General features: G+C 42.2%; 2 protein-coding genes across 5 annotated transcripts; both read left to right on the plus strand.

Annotated features, from left to right (window-relative positions):
* Nucleotides 1-821: 821 nt before the first annotated feature.
* Nucleotides 822-5,822, plus strand: usf1 (upstream transcription factor 1). Of its 3 annotated transcripts, none has more exons than XM_028420555.1 (11): nt 822-883; nt 1,403-1,464; nt 1,608-1,657; nt 1,848-1,960; nt 3,191-3,304; nt 3,873-4,026; nt 4,111-4,198; nt 4,311-4,369; nt 4,461-4,555; nt 4,689-4,817; nt 5,146-5,822. In XM_028420555.1, the coding sequence occupies exons 2-11, from the start codon at nt 1,457-1,459 to the stop codon at nt 5,233-5,235; spliced, it is 900 nt and encodes a 299-aa protein (XP_028276356.1). In that variant the 5' UTR covers nt 822-883; nt 1,403-1,456; the 3' UTR covers nt 5,236-5,822. The 3 variants fall into 3 exon arrangements, with proteins under 3 accessions (XP_028276356.1, XP_028276358.1, XP_028276357.1); XM_028420557.1 differs by lacking the exon at nt 822-883 and adding an exon at nt 1,185-1,219; XM_028420556.1 differs by lacking the exon at nt 822-883 and having other exon boundaries at nt 1,226-1,464.
* Nucleotides 5,823-5,962: 140 nt separating this feature from the next.
* gkup (glucuronokinase with putative uridyl pyrophosphorylase) lies at nt 5,963-17,551 on the plus strand. 2 transcript variants are annotated; one of them, XM_028419851.1, is made up of 23 exons: nt 5,963-6,113; nt 6,653-6,753; nt 6,833-6,877; nt 6,962-7,115; nt 7,197-7,268; nt 7,595-7,689; nt 7,769-7,925; nt 8,004-8,081; nt 8,229-8,320; nt 10,548-10,653; nt 10,739-10,818; nt 10,896-10,964; nt 13,501-13,561; nt 13,645-13,661; nt 13,739-13,796; nt 13,894-13,986; nt 14,057-14,117; nt 14,210-14,323; nt 15,715-15,772; nt 15,963-16,031; nt 16,102-16,165; nt 16,275-16,346; nt 17,069-17,551. In XM_028419851.1, exons 1-23 carry the CDS (start codon nt 6,057-6,059, stop codon nt 17,162-17,164), a joined length of 1,869 nt encoding a protein of 622 aa, XP_028275652.1. In that variant the 5' UTR covers nt 5,963-6,056; the 3' UTR covers nt 17,165-17,551. The 2 variants fall into 2 exon arrangements, with proteins under 2 accessions (XP_028275652.1, XP_028275653.1); XM_028419852.1 differs by having other exon boundaries at nt 7,601-7,689.
* Nucleotides 17,552-18,905: the final 1,354 nt, after the last annotated feature.

Raw genomic sequence — 18,905 nt, forward strand, 5'->3', positions numbered from 1 at the left:
AAGCAGTTTTCAGTGGTGATATATGACATCGATTCTTCTTCTTTAGTCAGCAAAAACTTCACTCAATTATCTTACATGTCAACATGAATTGTCAGCGGTGTTTGACAGGGTTGTAGCAATAGGAATTTAATTAATCTGGGTTTGAGAGGCAGCCACCACCTCCACCTTTAAGCCCAGCCTTCAAACTTTTCTGTTTAGTAAAGCATATAGTTAGCCTCAAACAAAGAGTGTAGGGCTGATAGGTATACGTCACTTCTTGACATCCAACCACAGGTAGAACAGGCTGACTAACTCGTAGTCTTTAAACTAAGCTGCTACAGGCCTCAACACCACCTCCATCTCTATTGCCCCACCTCCTCTTTTCAGCAACTAATGCAGATCTGCTGCTGGTGCAAAGGTGCTGGTATCAGTGGTTACTTCACATTCTATGTGTTTGAATTCAGGCTTAGTCCGTTCGCAGGGTCAGACCACTGCGCTGTCCAGTGGCGTTGTTTTTTCTTTTTTTTTAAGTTTACTTAGGCTACCTAAACATCTTTGCTGATATTACATAAGCAGCGATCCCTCTCATGTCAGCATGGGACTTCCAGTTGTTTCTCTGTCTAGAAATTAAACATTTGACATTTTACAGCCATGCATAACTATAGCAGACTGTGCAAAACGTGTGCTAAATGTAGTGTTTCATAATATCTATTATCTATATGTTTGTAAAATGAAAATAAGACTGGCAGACTTCAGGGTTTATAATAATAAAAAGACTTCAGGGTTTATACTCAACATTTCAGAACTGATCTGGAACCGGGTGACTTAATTTCCTGTTGCGCATGCGTAGAGCAGACACAGAAACGGGTCTGTTGACAAATATCGGAGGAGGGACGACTGCGGCGTAAGTAGACCTTTGTCCTGTCTGGTGTATGTTCACAGCAGAATGTCGCACCGTGTGCGTGCTGTAGGCCGCTGTGTACCAGTTTACATTGTGCTGTTCAGCGGTTTCACATAATGCTTCCATAAGGCAGCAGCAAGTAAAGTGCTTGGTTAAACATCTGTAAAAACCTCTGGGGCCGAGTGAGCAGAAAGAGACGATCCGTAGCGAGCAGTAACAATGACAGCCGTGACTTCCGGTCTGCTTACCAGATTAAAAGGTGTGCTTTTACACGCACACGCACAAAAAACCCACTCTAACTCTTGAAGTGATGTGAAGCCGTTTCCGGTGTGGTTAATGGTAACTTTCGCTGTTACTCGGCTCATAAAGCTAGCTACCGCCAAGCCTTTCTAGAAGCCTTGCTGTATTCATCTTATCAGAGGGGCATGCCCGTCAAACAGTGCTAAAACAGTGCTAATCCGTGTTCTGACGCCTCGAACAGAGTCCATTCTGCCTTGTTGTCAAACGTATGTTGTTTTACAGGCTGGCTGCGGGAGAGAGTGAAGGCGGTCTTCTTGTCTGAGACCTTCGCTAGAGATGAAGAGGTAAGTTGGGCTGTAACGTGCGCCATGGTTGACTAATGACAACAAAATTAAGCTAGCAGCCCGCTAACCCAAACACCCCAAATTGAATCATATGTTCACTTAAACACAACGCAACTTTTTAAATTGCATTTCCATGTGTATAGCCAACAGAAAAGCCCTGAACCAGACGGGAGTGTTACTGTTAACGAGGAAGGTAAACACTACTGGGTTTATCGTTGTCACAGGTCTGAAACCGTTGAGATTAAATGTGGGATTTTAGTGTAACATCGTGTATATTGCAGTGTATTTGTATGAACATGTCAGTTATGAGTCATACACCTTTCTTAAAGCTCTTCTAACCTGGGAGTTTACAGAGTGGTTAAGTGTTCCCACATGGTGTGCAGGGTCCGTGGCTACAGCAGAGGATCCAGCAGCTATCGCCACCATCCAGTCCGCTGCCACCTTCTCTGACCAACCCATCAAATATCTCTTCAAGACGGAAGGAGCTGGCGGGCAGGTAGGGTGGAGCAGTGAGGTGCATTTCATCTCTGACTGCATTCTTTGACTTCACTGGGAGCCGGTTATAACTGAGTCAATCACAGAGCACTCAGAGATGCCACACAGAACCCAAACTGATGAAAACAGTGTGATAGATGATGGGTTAATATTGCAGAACTGAAAAGAAAGAGCACACTAGAGACATTTGAATGGAGGTTAGTCTACTCATTTTCCATTTTCTCCTTCCAAAACAGGCCTAATGCCTCCACAGTAAACATGTTCATATCTAATGCAGGCGTTCCATACAAAGTGGTGTGTTTTTGTAATGCTGCTGTGCTGTCAGTTTTACACAGCTGGTAATATGGCAGTGTGTACATGGCCACAAAATACTACCTCTAATCCTTATACACAAATAAATAATATTGGATTTTTGGGACGAATACCATTATTTAGGTATTATGCTAACATCAGCATATTATTCTATGATCTTAATAGCAGCCAGCTGCATTGCTGGCAGTTGTCAGGAACAGGATTATGTCAGGGCTATATTGACTGTAAATGTTTTGTTATTATTTTTCACACACTGCAGTATTACAAGCCACATGCCAACTGCGCCACCATGCTGTTAGCATGTTGCACTGCTACATGTGCTGCACATTGCTGGGAGTATTCAAAACAGTTCACGTGAAGGCAGCCCTAAACTCTGTGATGCCATATATTCATGGAATCTTTTTCAGTAAGAAATACCAGCTGATGTGAATATACAACTGTATTGTTATATAGGTCACGGTCAGGCTCTATGGTTAAGTAGTTTCCTATAATGTTATCCCCCCACATACAAAATTAGTGGCCAAGAAGAGCTCTTTTTAATTAAGTAATCTATTTTTTCCCTCACTCTGTCCTGGATAATCAGCTTTATAACAATCATCAGTGTAAGCATGTGCAATGTGTCCATTGTGAGCAGAGCGGATTTGATACAATCGTTTGTCCGTCATAATTTAAGTTGCTATGAATAATTTAAATTTGCACTAGAAACGTATTAGCAAAAACGGTCTGTTAACTATATATGTTTTTCTGTGAGCATGTCGTGATATACGGTGCCAGCCTCCACGCTGCTCTAGTGTACTGGGGACCTACTTAAAGACATAGCCCTAGAAGTGAGATTTAGATGTGTATGCTCTGCATAGATGTATGTATTCTTCAGCAGTAACTAGATATGGCCCACTTAGTGTAATGTGTTTGATTGCAGGTGACCTACAGAGTAATACAGGTGTCAGATGGCCAGTTGGAGGGTCAGACAGATGGAACTGCAGCAGTCAGCCTAGTCGCTGGTTTCCCTGCTACCACTCAGAGCGTCACACAGGTGAAAACAACTTTGGATAAGACCATGCCCATCTGTTTCTAAGCACTTTTATATGTGTCTAAACATACATATTATGCTGCACACGAACTTCCAACTTAACTAAGTCTAATCACCAATGACCAAAACATTTAAAATGAATTCAACATGTTTGAGTTTCAGTGGGTGATTAATTGACCTGCCTTCTGTTTTCAAATTCATAATAGTGACTTAGTTGCTGGAACTTTATTATGCTATGTATAAACAGACATGATTGATTTTAAGACATTTACCTACATAATAAATGTTAAACGTATTAAATGTCTGATGTTCTATAAGTCTGCAATTTTGTAATGGAAAGTGTGAATGAACCCTGAATATGTACTACATGTTATTGTGAAAAAAGAAAGCAGTGATGAATGAGTTAATGAAGCAGCAATCCACTCGGTTTTGATTTTGTGCTTGTTGGACAGCTTAAACAAAATCTTAGGACCTAGAAAATCACAGTAATAAATGTTGCTTTGATGGATTGTAACCAGGTTGTGAGTTTTGAAATGCAAAATGAATGAATTTTTGTTTTTGCTGCTTTTAGGCTGTCTTCTCCCAGTCAGAGGGGTTGGAGGGAGATGGCAGCAATGAGACACAGTACACATACTACCCTGCCACCATTGCAGATGCCACCACTGGCACCATGGTGACTACAGTGCAGGCATCTGACACAATTCTTGGCCAGACCACATCCACAGGTAATTATTACACAAACATGTAAGGCACCCACAAATGCTTTGTTCAAAGGAAAGGACAATGGCAGCTGTGCTTGTTTCTTTCAGGGCAGCTTTATGTGATGATGTCACCCCAGGAGGTTTTGACGGGATCCAATCAAAGGACAATCGCACCACGCACTCAACCATACATAGCGTAATTACTTCACAGAATCAGAGCACTGTTTCTTTTCTGTGTTTACTATTAACACAGATTCTATTACAGATGCTGTTAACCATCTTCATATTTGTTCTGATCTGATATCTAGAAAGCAGGAAGCTCCTCGGGCCTCCAGGGATGAGAAACGGCGAGCCCAGCACAACGAAGGTTAGTGCTTACATCCTGTGTGAAAAGTTGAAGGGACATTTTTTGCCTTTCTTTCCTAGAGAAGTGTCAAAAGCAAATGTTGTTCCAACAGTGGAGCGCAGGCGTAGGGACAAGATCAACAACTGGATCGTGCAGCTTTCAAAAGCAATCCCTGATTGTAATGTAGACTACACCAAGACAGGACAGGTGAGTGTTCATAAATCTACTCAAATCTGTATTTGACATTGGCAGCAAAGAAACCCTCATAGCTTATGTCTTGCTCAAAGGTTAATCATTTCTATGTGAGAAAGAATTCAAACCTGTGTGGATGTCATTTCAGAGTAAAGGAGGGATCTTGTCCAAAGCCTGTGAGTATATCAAGGAACTCCGACAGAGCAACCTAAAGCTGGGGGAAGATATCAGTGTCCTGGATCGTCTCAGGATTGACAACCAGCTACTCAGACAGGAGGTATGTCAGTGAGTGCTGATGATATATGCTAGCATGTTGGATTCGAGTTTTAGTATAATAATAATAATAATAAAACTTTAATAATTACACTTTAAAAAAAAATGTACACAAGTGACACACAAAGAACAGCTGCCCATCTAGTAAGAGTTTACTAGAGTAACAGCATGCCAAATACTATTATTTTAAATCTCATAATTTATGTATTAATCAGCCAAAATCATCCAGATATACAGATAATCAGCCTGCTATTCTCACACATAAGTACTGCCCATTTTCTTATTAGAGTTAAAACAATAGTTGCTCATAAATCTTCTGTGCTGCTGCTCAGGTGGAAGACTGGAAGGCGAAGAATCAGATCCTGAGGAATCTTTTGCGACAGCATGGCATTGTGGGATCATCCAGCACAGACAGCCAGTGACCAGCCTGCTGCCAATGGGCGTTTTGAAGACAACCACCATGGGCCAAAAGAGTACTTGAAATTCTTTGAGATACTTGTGATAGATTGTGCATGAACAATGGGGGGGATTTTGAATATTGTCTTAAACATTCAAATCTGACTAAATCACAACAATAAGTTTTTTTTTTCATTTCATTTCCAGCATTGAAATCATTACAATCATTACATATCTTAAAACAGAATTGAGCCTGTCCAGCAAAGCCCTCATCGAACACCTTCATCTACAAACATTCTGATTGTTTATTAGCCCGTACAGTAATCTCTAGAATATGGCCAGTTTTTTTTGCTTTAACTCTCTGCTCCTCTGTATCAAAAGCACTCACCTTAATGTCTCTAAACAAAAATTGTGTTGACATATTTTATCTGTATATTTGACCAGTTTAAACCAAGTTTGCCATCTATTCCATCTGCTTCAGCTTTGTATTTCCTTTGTTTCATGAAGCCTCACAGGGACAATGTAACTAAGTAAATAAACGGGGTTGGTAAGCATTGCATTGTTAGTAGGCTATGTATGTCTTTATAATAAAAAAATTAAATACTATACTGTATGCCACAAAGCACTTTCATTGTGTTTATTAAACTTGATAAATTGGTTAAAGATGTGGATTTATTGTATTTCACCTCAGGTACTACGATCAAAGCTGTGTGTTGTAGTTTTATTTTGAAGGGTCTTTCCGGAAGTCCTCCTGGTCATTGGCGCTGGAGAATAAGCTGTAGTTTATGCCGTAGTCTACTTGCAGACATTTGCTAACCGCTGGCTCTGTAAACAAGCTGAGTTGACAATGATCTGCATTCTACTAGTAGCCGGTCACGGCACCGTCCTAGAAACGCAAATTAAGGTAAGTGGGCTGAAGCGCTGCAGATCACCAACACGGTGCAAAGTTCACAGCAGTGATAACGGCCGAGTGCTTTCAGGAGTCCAGCACCTTGACGCTGCGTTACGTGGCCATTGTGTGTACCTTGTTTGTAACTCGCCAGTGCGGAAATGTACATAATCCGAATCATGCATGAGGCATTCAGCTAGTGTGCGATCCATACACAGTAATTTTGTGGCACGGCATAATCTCTGGTTTATAATGGGCTTTAGCGCCTCCTACCGAGCACTGGAGAAGTTGATGTTTTTCCTAAAACTAGTGACGTTTTACATGTGCTGCATTATAGGTGTCAGTCTGTTTATACCAGCTGCATCGCCAAGTTTGGCAAACCCACACATTTTAGTAGAATAAGGCGTAAATGAATGCAAACAAATTACTGGCCATGGTTACTCATGCACACATGCACACGTTTTCCATGAAGTATATATCAACACTGATGAAGCCAGACAGCAGAGGAGCTGCATGCTGGATCTTACAGGTGTCCTCTCCTCCCTCCCTGCCAGAACACCGGCCTGTACAGCCACCTGACCGGGGTGCCCAAAGCTTTGCTTCCCGGCATTGGAGGAAAGAAGATCCTGGACTTCTGGTGGGAAACTGTCAACATGTACGTGAGACAGCACCAAGCCTCATTCCTGATGATCCCGTGTCCCATCTCTAACAACCACTGCTCTGACTCTCTGCAGGCGGCAGCTCTTCTCTGAGGTGTATCTGGTCACTAATGCAGACAAGTGAGTCGACACTGCTGCTGTTGATAGTTGATAGTGTTGTTACACAGTTCCTGCTAAGACGTCACATTCTCCAACACTGAGCAGGTATAAGCACTACGAGCGCTGGGCCACAGCCAATGACTTTCCTGTAGAAAATGTCATAAACGATGGCAGCACTACTTTGGAGGACCGCCTTGGGGCCGTGGCAGACCTGGAGCTGGCCATACGCAGCCGCAAGCTGCAGGATGACATCATGGTGGTAGGTCCCTGGTGTATTTTATAATGTTTCCTTGCCTGCTTAGCTTATTTTATGATTAGCAGTAATTTTCTGGGTGTGCAGATTGCCGGAGACATGCTGTGTGCAGACCAGAACTTTGACATTGCTCAGGTTATCAGCTTCTTCAGGTCACAGGTGAGAGTCATGTATCATAGATGATGTCATTAACATTCATACAAACATCCACCAGCACCTCTTACTCAGTATCAGTATCATACAGACAGTGTGGTCTGATTTTGAACATACGTTTTCCAGGAGAACGTTTGGTTTCTCAGCGGGATGTTTGTGCTAAAAAAGACACACATCAGTACTGTTGTCTCTTTTACTTCGGGACAGCAAGACAACACTGAAACTATGAGGTTGAAGTGGAAATTACAATATTTCTATTTATCTGACTGATACTAAAGAATGTATTAGTTTTGATGGAGACATCATTCAAACCCTATATCTCTGGTGTTGAGGTGCAGCCTGGAGAGCTGATGATATACTACGAGTTGGAAGAAAGTGAGAAAAGCAGCACCAGGGGCATTGTGGAGGTCTGCCCTGATACCCATAGGTGAGCAGAGGCAGCCCCTTTGGTTCCTGTTACATGTGACTGTTTTGTGGTTTTGATTGGTTGTAGTTTTATGTATCAGGATTACTCACTTCTTGGAGAAACCACAGGAAGGTTTGACAGAGTCCAGGCTGGCTAGCGTGGTGTTCTACTGCATCAGGAGAGAGACACTGTCCTACATGTCACATTTTCTCAGCCTGCAGCCTGCTGCCACATGCAGGACCTTTGGACAGTTCTGGGTAAATGACACTGAAGCCTCTGTGTGGCTCCTGTCATGTAGTAACACTATATGATAAGTAACTCCTGTGTCTCTCCAGGAGTGGCTCATCAATGAGAAGCAGCTCGATGTATTTGGTATGAAGCTCCCTACTGGCTTCCAGCTCATTGGACAAGTGGTTAGTATGAATAATGCTAATATGTTTTAGCTTGCAGACATGTCACAGTGTGCTCAAGCTGCACTGTGACATTAAGAAGCTGCAGGAACAGTTCATGTTTAATTAGTTTAACTTTAAAAACTGTCATATCCAATTGTTTCCCCTCAGGGGCTTTCAGACTACACCAAGTGGCTCACCCACTACTCCACCAAGCAGAAGGACAACCCTGCTAAACCAATCACATGCCGGTCATATGCCAGGTATGAAAACACAGACACAAAATTAGCCAGGTGTCAGGGTTTTGTGAGGAGAGCGGACACAGTTGCAGGACGCAGAGCGGCTTAAATGTTCAAAAAACAGTCTTTTATTTAAAGGCCAGGAGGGCAAAACCAATACAAAACTAAAAATCACACTTGTCGTGGTCAAAAAGGTAAAGTACAAAATAACTAACTGAAAATCACACTACACGTGGCAAAACTAGAAAAGCAAAAACTAGGATACTTAGCGAGGGTTCAAAAACATAACATGAACAAAGAGACTACCTTGGGCAAAGCATAGCATGGCATGGCATGGACGAGACCGGGAACAAAACAAAGCCCACACAGATGAGACGAACTAGCAAGGACAAAGGGGAAGACACAGACTATATACAAGGGGACCAGAGAAGACAACGAGGCACAGGTGACACACATGAGGGCAGGGCTGGTAATCAACAAGGAGGGAAAACCCAGGAAGCAAAACTCAAGACAATACACAGGGAGGACAGGACTACCAAAGTAAAACAGGAAACACAAGACAAGACTAGACAACTAAACACAAACCCAGGAAAACAAAACACCAGAGCTACAGGAAACAATAACTGAGCACAGATTAAACTAAAAACCCAAAACAAGGAAAACAAAACCACAACCAGGTCGTGACACCAGGAGGGGATTAATACATTCATTTTCTAAGACAGAGAGAGACACAGCTTTCAATACATTCACATACAATTTACTTAAATGTGATGTTTGTTTCAGTTTTGGGTAAAAGAGAAAAGTTAGTAAAGCACCTACTACATCTCATGGAGATGGTGGCATCAGTTTTTCCAGCATGGTGATGATGAATTGAAACTTGGCAGAGAGAGACCCTCGAATAGGACCCTCTGCCCTCAAAGGCCTGATCTGATGACACAGAGTTGGCTGTACATGTGGTTATTCACAGCAAACTCCAAATGACCAAGCTGCCAGCTCACGGTGTCCTGAAACTACTCAGAGTCAGTTTTAGCACACAGAGACACTTTGAGGAGGATCCTGGCAGATTTCTGCAGCAGTTTGTAACATGGATGAAACTCGGAGTCCCCACTTCAACAGAGACCTTGAGACAGATCAACGAGATTCAGCAAGAAGACAACACTCCAGCATTAAGTCCACCATCATCCAACACCATTTATCCCTCAGATCTCTACACCCTACATTGAATGTGCGACAGCTCACACTTGGAACTGAATGTCAGTAAGACCAAGGAGCTAGTCGTGACTTATTCCAAGAAACAGAGGCACCTGACTACTGCAGCCACCACCATCATCCACAGAGAGCCAGTGGAGCTGGTTGAGGAGGTCAGATATCTGGGCACCATCTTTGACAACCTGAAATTCTCCTCCAACACCGAAGAGACTCAGAAGGTGCCAGCAACGTCTCTACCTCCTGAGGAAACTCAGCTTCTTTGGAGTCAGTAAAGACATTCTCTACAATAACCTGCTGGCTCCACTCCATCAGCCTCCACAACAGGAACCGACTACAGAGCACTGTCTCAGTCTGCTCTAAGATCATTGGCCTGCCTGTAAGAACTCCTGCTCAGACTCATGGCCAACAGACTCTCAACCTGGCAGTAAAAATCCTCAGAGAGCACACGTCCTCCACTCAGCATTTCAGTGGCTCCCCTCTAGACGGCGGCTCCGCTGCCCCGCCTGCAGAGCCCAAAGAAGAAAGGCCGCCTTCATTCCCAAAGCCATCCTTCTCCTTAACTCCTCCCCACACTCTCTCTCCTCTCCAGTCAACACACAACCACAGTACAGTCAACCTTCCCCCTGCCCCCCACCCCCTACCTCACATACCTGTAATTCTTAATCGCTGCTATTACCTTTTTTACCTTAGCTTTAACCTGCACATACATATTCCCTGATACTACTGTTTACTGCTTACATTTGCACTTCAGCCACTTTACAATCTGTTTACATTGTTCATGGACATTTGAATAGTCATAACATGTATGACTTGATAACCTGGACATACTTAATATTTGATTTGTACCTATTTCTACTCTATTTTATTGTATTTTATATTTCAAGCTGCTCACTTGTGCCTTAAGTTGCTCCTCAGGGACAAATAAAGTTTTCTGAATCTGAATCTGAATGATTTACACACATGAATTCTGCCCTCAGTTCATATTACAACACCCCCAATAGACTCATTCAAAGCTGATGTTCAAATGTGTGATGACTCACAGGGTTGGGTTAATGGGCAATCCTTCGGATGGCTTCCATGGAAAAACCATCGCCATGACCATCTCTAACTTCTGGGCTGAGGTCACTCTTGTGGAAAGCCAGACTTTGGTAACACAAACATGTACACTCTCAGTAATTACCACTGCCATCCGGGACAAGCTGTGCTGAAGTAATGTGATTTTTTTTAATGTAGATTCTGGTGCCTCATCCACTTAATGACCCTACAGAGTTTGGAAGTTTGCAAGATCTATTCTGCATCAGCAGGAAGGAAGGGTGAGTGAGCAGCATGTGCAGTGAACTCAGCAGAGCCGCTGCTTCACAGGGTTTATTCCTCTGTGTCTTTGCTGCAGGTACCTGGGAGGTCTCCGGCTGCTGCAGGCAACATGTAAGAAGTTCTACCAGTTCTGCTCCAAACAAGGGTGAGATTAGTATCCCTGCAACTATGTGCATTTCCATGTGCAAACCTAATGCCAGTTCTGAAAACCTTTTTTTAAACAAGGAAAATTCAATAAAATATTATTTAATTTTAACTTTCGAATGCTTAAATCAACAATCAATCTTTTAGTATATTTAAGTAATTATTGACCCCCAAAACAAAATATTTTGTTTTATTTTATATATATATAAATACACTCAACAAAAATATAAACGCAACACTTTTGTTTTTGCTCCCATGTTTCATGAGATGGACTTGAAGATCTAAACTTCATTCCAGATACACAATATTACCATTCCTCTCAAACATTGTTCACAAATCTGTCTAAATGTGTGATAGTGAGCACTTCTGCTTTGCTGAGATAATCCATCCCACCTCACAGGTGTGCCACATCAAGATGCTGATCTGACATCATGATTAGTGCACAGGTGTACCTCAAACTGCCCACAATAAAAGGCCACCCTGAAATGTGCAGTTTTGTCTCACAGCAAAATGCCACAGATGCCACAAGCATTGAGGGAGCGTGCAATTGGCATGCTGACAGCAGGAATGTCAACCAGATCTGTTGCTCGTGCATTGAATGTTCATTTCTCCACCATAAGCCGTCTCCAAAGGCGTTTCAGAGAATATGGCAGTACATCCAACCGGCCTCACAACCGCAGACCACGAGTAACCACACCAGCCCAGGACCTCCACATCCAGCAGGTTCACCTCCGAGATCGTCTGAGACCAGCCACTCAGACAGCTGCTGAAACAATTGGTTTGCATAACCAAACAATTTCTGCACAAACTGTCAGAAACCGTCTCAGGGAAGCTCAACTGCATGCTCGTCGTCCTCATCGGGGTCTTAACCTGACTCCAGATCGTCGCCGTAACAGACTTGAGTGGGCAAATGCTCACATTCGATGGCGTCTAGCACGTTGGAGAGGTGTTCTCTTCACGGATGAATCTCGGTTTACATTGTTCAGGGCAGATGGCAGACAGCGTGTGTGGCGTCGTGTGGGTGAGCGCTTTGCTGATGTCAATGTTGTGGATCGAGTGGCCCATGGTGGTGGTGGGGTCATGGTATGGGCAGGCATCGGTTATGGACGAAGAACACAGGTGCATTTTATTGATGGCATTTTGAATGCACAGAGATACCGTGATGAGATCCTGAGGCCCATTGTTGTGCCATACATCCATGAACATCACCTCATGTTTCAGCAAGATAATGCACAGCCCCATGTTGCAAGGATCTGTACACAATTCTTGGAAGCTGAAAATGTCCCAGTTCTTGCATGGCCAGCATACTCACCGGACATGTCACCCATTGAACATGTTTGGGATGTGCTTGACCGGCGTATACGACAGCGTGCACCAGTTCCCACTAATATCCAGCAACTTCGCACAGCCATTGAAGAGGAGTGGACCAACATTCCACAGGCCACAATAGACAATCTGATAAACTCTATGCGAAGAAGATGTGTTGCACTGCATGAGGCAAATGGTGGTCACACCAGATACTGACTGGTTCTGCCAATAAAGCAGAAACAAAATGCACATTTCAGGGTGGCCTTTTATTGTGGGCAGTTTGAGGTACACCTGTGCACTAATCATGATGTCAGATCAGCATCTTGATGTGGCACACCTGTGAGGTGGGATGGATTATCTCAGCAAAGCAGAAGTGCTCACTATCACACATTTAGACAGATTTGTGAACAATGTTTGAGAGGAATGGTAATATTGTGTATCTGCAATGAAGTTTAGATCTTCAAGTCCATCTCATGAAACATGGGAGCAAAAACAAAAGTGTTGCGTTTATATTTTTGTTGAGTGTATGAATAAATAATCATGGTTATTGTCATAAGTTGATTTGATTTGAGTTTCAGAGTTTGGGGCACGATCTGACCTCTCTTCAATATAATGGAAATAAATGGCACTTGGCTTGTGGTGCCAAATAATGCAATTCAAAACGATTCAGCTCAAAAGCAAATCATTTTTCTTGTTAGCAATATTGCTGGGTGAAGTTTGGCTGAAAATATGTACATAATATGACTCATCTACAGTTTGGGAAAAAGTGATCAGTCTCTAATTTCAATGGTGGGTTTATTTGAACAGTGAGAGACAGAACAATAACAAAAATAAACCTACCATTGAAATGATGGACTGATCATTTCTTTGTTAGTGGGCAAACCTACTAATTCAGCAATTCAAATATTTGATATAATTCATATCTTATTGAGTGAACGTAGGACCAATGTAACTATCTGACAAACAGTGTCTGCTTTTTACTGCTCCTCATAGAAAACAAACACCGCTGCTTGTAATGCATGATAAACAGGCAATATCTAAACAATGGAGCACAGGCTGATGTGTGGCTGGTTCCAATCTTGCACAAAGCATTCACAAAGGGTGTCAGATATATTGATAATTCTTGCAAAGATGAAGCCTGAATGTGCAGACAGAACCACAGACCTGTGCAGGACTGATCAAACAGAATGTCATGTTTGCATTGTGTTTTTTGTGTTTTTTCTTTGCAGCATTGCTTTGACGAAGCAGAACTTTACACTAAAGTATGACACCAACATTCCCCGGCAAGTGGTGAGTATCCATTCAGATTCAGAATAAAGCACGGTTTCTATAACAGCCTGTAACAATGCAATGATGTCTCTCTTTAAATGAAGGGCCTTGCTGGAAGCAGGTAAGTATTTCTTTATGATCATCTGTTCTCTGTATTAAGATCATTTTGTAGACTTTAACAATCTTCTCCTGTTACAGTGCCATTGTTTCAGCTACCCTAAAGTGTCTAATGAAATTCTACAACATCACAGATAGTGTAAGAACGTTGTGTTAATGCCGTGGTGTTCATTGTGTGAGGTAGATGTCACGTGTCAGAGCGGTCCATCAGTCTGTCACTGTTTCATACACTTCAGGATCTCCCCAAACCAATCCGAGCCAACTTCATCCTGAATGTGGAGACAGACGAGCTGTTCATTACTGCAGGCTTGCAGGACAGAGTGGTGCAGGTCGGTCACACAGTGGACACTGTGGAGCTGCCTCTCACACCCACTGTGAGGCATTCTGTGTGTGTTGCAGGTTTATGAAGGCTTGGTCTACATGGATTTCAGCAAGAAGCTCATGGAAGTGCAGGGCTATGGTACTCACATCAGAGCAGATGAAAACACTGAGGATACAGTGTTGTACAGAGGACATTTTACCCATGTGTGTATGTGTGCTTTCCATTCTCAGGGAACTATGTGTCTATGGACATGAGTAACCTTCCACCGTTCTGGCTGGCCTACCTGAGCGACCCCAGTGACTCTGGACGCATCCACAGCAACATTCGCCAGCGCTGGCTCAGTGGTATGTCTTCACAGCAGACACCAGTAAAGACCAGGGCTGTCAATCAATTGGGAAGAAAACTGATCATAATTTTACATAAACATGTAAGATCAATCATCATTTAAAATGCAAACACTAATGTTTATTAGCCTCTTGTTTTTTTAAACATGTCACCCACAGTGCAGTCGACCAATTGGCTTGGCAATTTATATCTGGTGGAACTAGCATTATAGTCCACAACTAACACTCAAACAGAAACATCGCTGCATTCTCACAGAAACCACTAGGCGGTTCTGAGGGGGGGAAGGGTCTGCAGGTCGTCCTGGTTTTGGCCGTCATATTATATTGATATGATATGACTGAAACTGGACAGTAATGACCCCTGAGCCACATTGCAGCTTCTACCATACTAAACATATCTAACATCCACGTACAACAAGCTGTTGTAGTGCTGGCTGTAAGTCTTACATGATTCAAATGAAGACTTTGGCCTGCTGACTATTACAAGCGGTGCCATCAATACTGGGCGCACACATAAAGAAAACACGCAGCCTTTAAAAAACTGGTTTGTAGTGTTTTCTAAAACTCTTTACACCTGTCCTTAATGACGTATTAATTAATGATGGGAGAAGAAGATGATGTTGACCTTAGCATGTTTAGCATTTTTGTTTCTGAGATTTCCTCCTGTTTTGCCAAGGCCTTGGCCTTTTTAAAGGCTAGTCTAAAGTTGTTGAACTAGTCTCAAATGCCAACTTGCTAATGCGTTTCTAGGATTAGGACTCATTTCTTATGTACTCTACTGAGGCCCCCTGTGATGGTACCTGTCGTTTTATTTTGAGGATGTGTTTAAAATGAATTACTTTTGTGAAGATTACTTCCATCTTTGTACATTTGTTTTTTCAAAAGAATAATTTAAAACAAAAATTTAAAGTAAAAATATATATTGTTTATATATATATATCAGCCACAACAGTCAGTACCTTGTACCTCAGTTAATCAATGAATGATGGCAGCTCTACAAAGGAGGTGATAGTTGTGGGATTTCAACAGTATTTGTATGATTACGATAAGATGCTGTACTTCACAGTGATGAGTATTGATACTGCTTTCCAGGAGATCTTCAAATGTGACATTCATGTCCCCTATAAATGGTCCTGTAGGAGCACCTTTTGATGCTAATTTGGCACCACTTTTAAAAGGTTTCCCATCAGCCTCAGCTGTGTTAACATGCTTAAAGACATGAAAAGTGCTTAAAATACATTAGCATTTCACTCCAAACACAAGTCACTGATATGGATTTAGTTTACTTCTTTTCCTTTTTTATTCCTTTATGCACATATTAACATCTTTCTGTTCCTTTTAGCAATGAAAACACGAGTTGAACTACCTCTGTGTTCTATGTTTTTCCACAGGGGAGCCCATAGTTGTTGAGGCTATGAAGACTTTTGCTGAGCTCACCGATCAGGCAAGGTTAGTTTGTGAAGTCCGCTGTTTATATAGCGATTAGTGTCAAACAAGGGCACAGGTTAGACATAATTATTCAACAGAACAACAATTACATCTACACGTTGCACATAGCAAAGATATACCACACAGTCTTTATTTGCTGCAGCTTTTCTTTGTTGCAGCATAACCATGAAACTTATGTTTGTCCTCACAGAGCTGCTTTCCAGCACCAAGACTGGAGCTGCCTGGCACAGCTCATGGACCAAAACTTTGAGCTGCGGAGGTAAACACTATGTTCTGAGCTGAGTCATTCATGTATGGCCTGACACTCACAGCTGACAGTATTTCCACAGATCTGTGTATACTGAAGACTGTCTGGGTCCTGGGAATCTCAAGATGGTTCAGCTGGCGCGGCAGGTAGGAGCTCGAAGGTTCCCCTGCCTGCTCAGGGCACAGCATACTGTATTTACCAGCATTCACTGTTTTCTGTGTGTGCAGTCATAAGGTTCTTTGTTGGTTCTTTCAGTTTGGCTCGGCAGTGAAGCTACCCGGCAGTGGGGGGGCCGTGGTGGGTCTGTGTCTGGACCAGGCGAAACTGGTAAGACAAGCTGACACACCTTTCTGTCTAAGGCTGATATAATTCTGTGCCTCTGCTATAAACTGAGCGGAGAAGTGGTCAGTATGTGTGCTAATATGAGAAATATCTGCAATCTTGCAATCAAGAGAAGCCACTTTTTAGATTTTTTAGATATTTTAGCTGGTAGTTATTATGTTTTTGAATTATATGCCCTTAGATGTCTTTTCAAATAAACTGAGAATGTCTCAGTACAACGGTAAAGCCAATAAAAGGTTATTGTGGTTCAAACTAAAGGTAGAAGATGCTTCTGTGCAGTTGGGTTTCATTCCAATGTCTAGACATCTATATTATTGAATATGAAAAACAACTGTATGCAGTACATAATGTGTTAGTATTGCAATAGTACTAGCATTATCTACATCAGGTAACATCTGGTAAGTTGGGCTTTTCTGGCTTTTTGTCTGCAATTCTCTGCACAGAGGAGGGTATAACAACCTCATGATGTGAGTGTAATTCTTTTGCCAAGAAAGAGACACAATAATAATGTCATTATCAGGAATTCTTTTGCCATAATCATTATGTACTAAAATGTATTATTGACAATAAATCAGACCAGCATAAATAAAGTGCAAATCAGTTGGTATAACCCTCCCCTCACCTGAGTGGTGAGGGGAGGGTTAAAGGATTTATGAATCTGAGACCGGCCTGTCTGTGTGTGCTGCTGCCTGGGTTTGGCCCACTAGGTGGAGATGAGAGAAGCTTTCCAGGAGGCAGGCTGTGTCTTCTGTGTCATCGCACCATACAACCCATCTGCCAGCGCTGTCGGCAGCCAGCACTAACCTCACACAACTCCCCATGACTCAGTCAGCCTACTTGGGGCCATCTTGCAGCCATCGTTAGATATGGCAGAGTGGACCTCCACGTGTCATTTCACTCTTGTCTCTGTATTTGGCTCATGGATGATTGTGTCATAATTCACCAGATGGACCAAACACAGCTGCCTAAAACTAAAGGAGTCACCGAGTTTTAAAGGTTCTACTACAATGAGGATACTTATGTTTAATTTATCATCAGCATTTATGTAATGAAACATTTAATTATTCACATGATGACATCATTTCAGTAGCCTGTATTTGTACAGTGAATATAATTTTGTATGGAAATTAAAAGCAACTTGTTATAGTCCACTGCAGTGTTGTATCATGCAGTGAACTGTACCAGGGTCACAAACTGCTCTCTTTACAGTTTTTTCTGAATGCTTAAACACTATCAATGATTCTTATAGCACAATTTCTAAAACTATTAATAGTTATAGCAAAATCACTCACTGAGTTTGCAAAACTAAAAGCAAAAAAACTGCTTTACACTCAGTTTGCACTTTTGTAACACACAATTTGCAATTGTATAAATATAATCCACTTCACAGCATCTTTTTGCTGAACTGTAAACACAACTCACTGCTTTACACACAACTTCCAAATGATCAACACACTCCTAGTAAAACTACACACATGTATGGCTGGTATTTACACTATTTTGCCAACTGTCTGGCTACACTGTCACATGTGAGAACTGTTTTACATCATTAGTTCACTTTGCAATCAGCATGAGCTCTGTAAATAAGCCACAGGTAAGCTTCAGTGTGGAGAACAATGGAGGGAGAAGAAGACTGAGAAGAACGAGAATTAGAGGAGGATGAGGACATGAGGAAGCAGGAGGAAGAGGAGGAGGACGAAGACTAGGAGGTGAATTTAGAGGAAGAGGACGAGGAGGTGAAGAGGAAGGAGGAAGGGTAAGAAGAAATAGAATTACTGATGTCATCGGAGCTACAATAGTGGATCATGTGATCAACCATGGAATGACCCTGAGGGAAGCTGGACAACGGGTTCAGCCTGAGCCGCTACACTGTAGCAAGCATCATAAGGACATATTGATGAGAATGGGTTAGTACAGTTCCCTCACTCTAAGTTTTGTAGTAGTACCATACTCTAATGAGAAAAACAATACTGTACATGTAAAACTGAAACTGTTACTCCACAGAATTACTAGACATCCAGCATCTGGAAGGAGGCATGCGAGGATATGGACCAGGCATCATGTCAGGCCTGGATACAGCACTCCAGGAGACATGTTCCCCGGTGCCTTGGACTAGAAGACATTGCATGCGACGTTGATGAAATTCTGTGGCCGGACCCAGAGAGACAATGATTTTCTCTCTCTTTCAGTGAAATTGTATGCTTTCTTGTGTTTGTTTTGATGTGTGTGAATAAACATTCATACTTGAAATTTGAATCCCTGTGTTTATAGAACTATTTATGACAAAAGTTTGACCTCACATGGACAGACCTTGTGCACAGAGAAAGCAAAAGCCAGATGTGTTTTCAGTTAATACCATCAGTGTGTAGTTGGCACATTGTGTGCTTAGTAATATGATGGTTTGTGTTAACTGTGTGGTACAAAAATACCATTTTTACAAAGGTTTGAAGAGTTAAGCAAGATGTATTAGCTTTTGCAAGAGATCTACAATGTTTTGCGTATTTGGTGTAAGGTTTTTTTATTTGTGTGTAGAGTTTTGCACAA

The sequence above is a fragment of the Parambassis ranga genome, chromosome 13, assembly GCF_900634625.1.
Source record: "Parambassis ranga chromosome 13, fParRan2.1, whole genome shotgun sequence".
Lineage (NCBI taxonomy): Eukaryota > Metazoa > Chordata > Actinopteri > Ambassidae > Parambassis > Parambassis ranga.

Bases quoted from the DNA above. Each gene is read 5' to 3' on its own strand.
- gkup (XM_028419851.1), top strand. From the start codon at position 6,057: ATGATCTGCATTCTACTAGTAGCCGGTCACGGCACCGTCCTAGAAACG. The intron at 10,965-13,500 runs GTGAGATTAGTA...TTTTCTTTGCAG, and splicing joins CAGTTCTGCTCCAAACAAGG to CATTGCTTTGACGAAGCAGA. The intron at 16,032-16,101 runs GTAAACACTATG...GTATTTCCACAG, and splicing joins CAAAACTTTGAGCTGCGGAG to ATCTGTGTATACTGAAGACT.
- usf1 (XM_028420555.1), top strand. The intron at 1,658-1,847 runs GTAAACACTACT...CATGGTGTGCAG, and splicing joins TGTTACTGTTAACGAGGAAG to GGTCCGTGGCTACAGCAGAG. The intron at 4,818-5,145 runs GTATGTCAGTGA...GCTGCTGCTCAG, and splicing joins ACCAGCTACTCAGACAGGAG to GTGGAAGACTGGAAGGCGAA.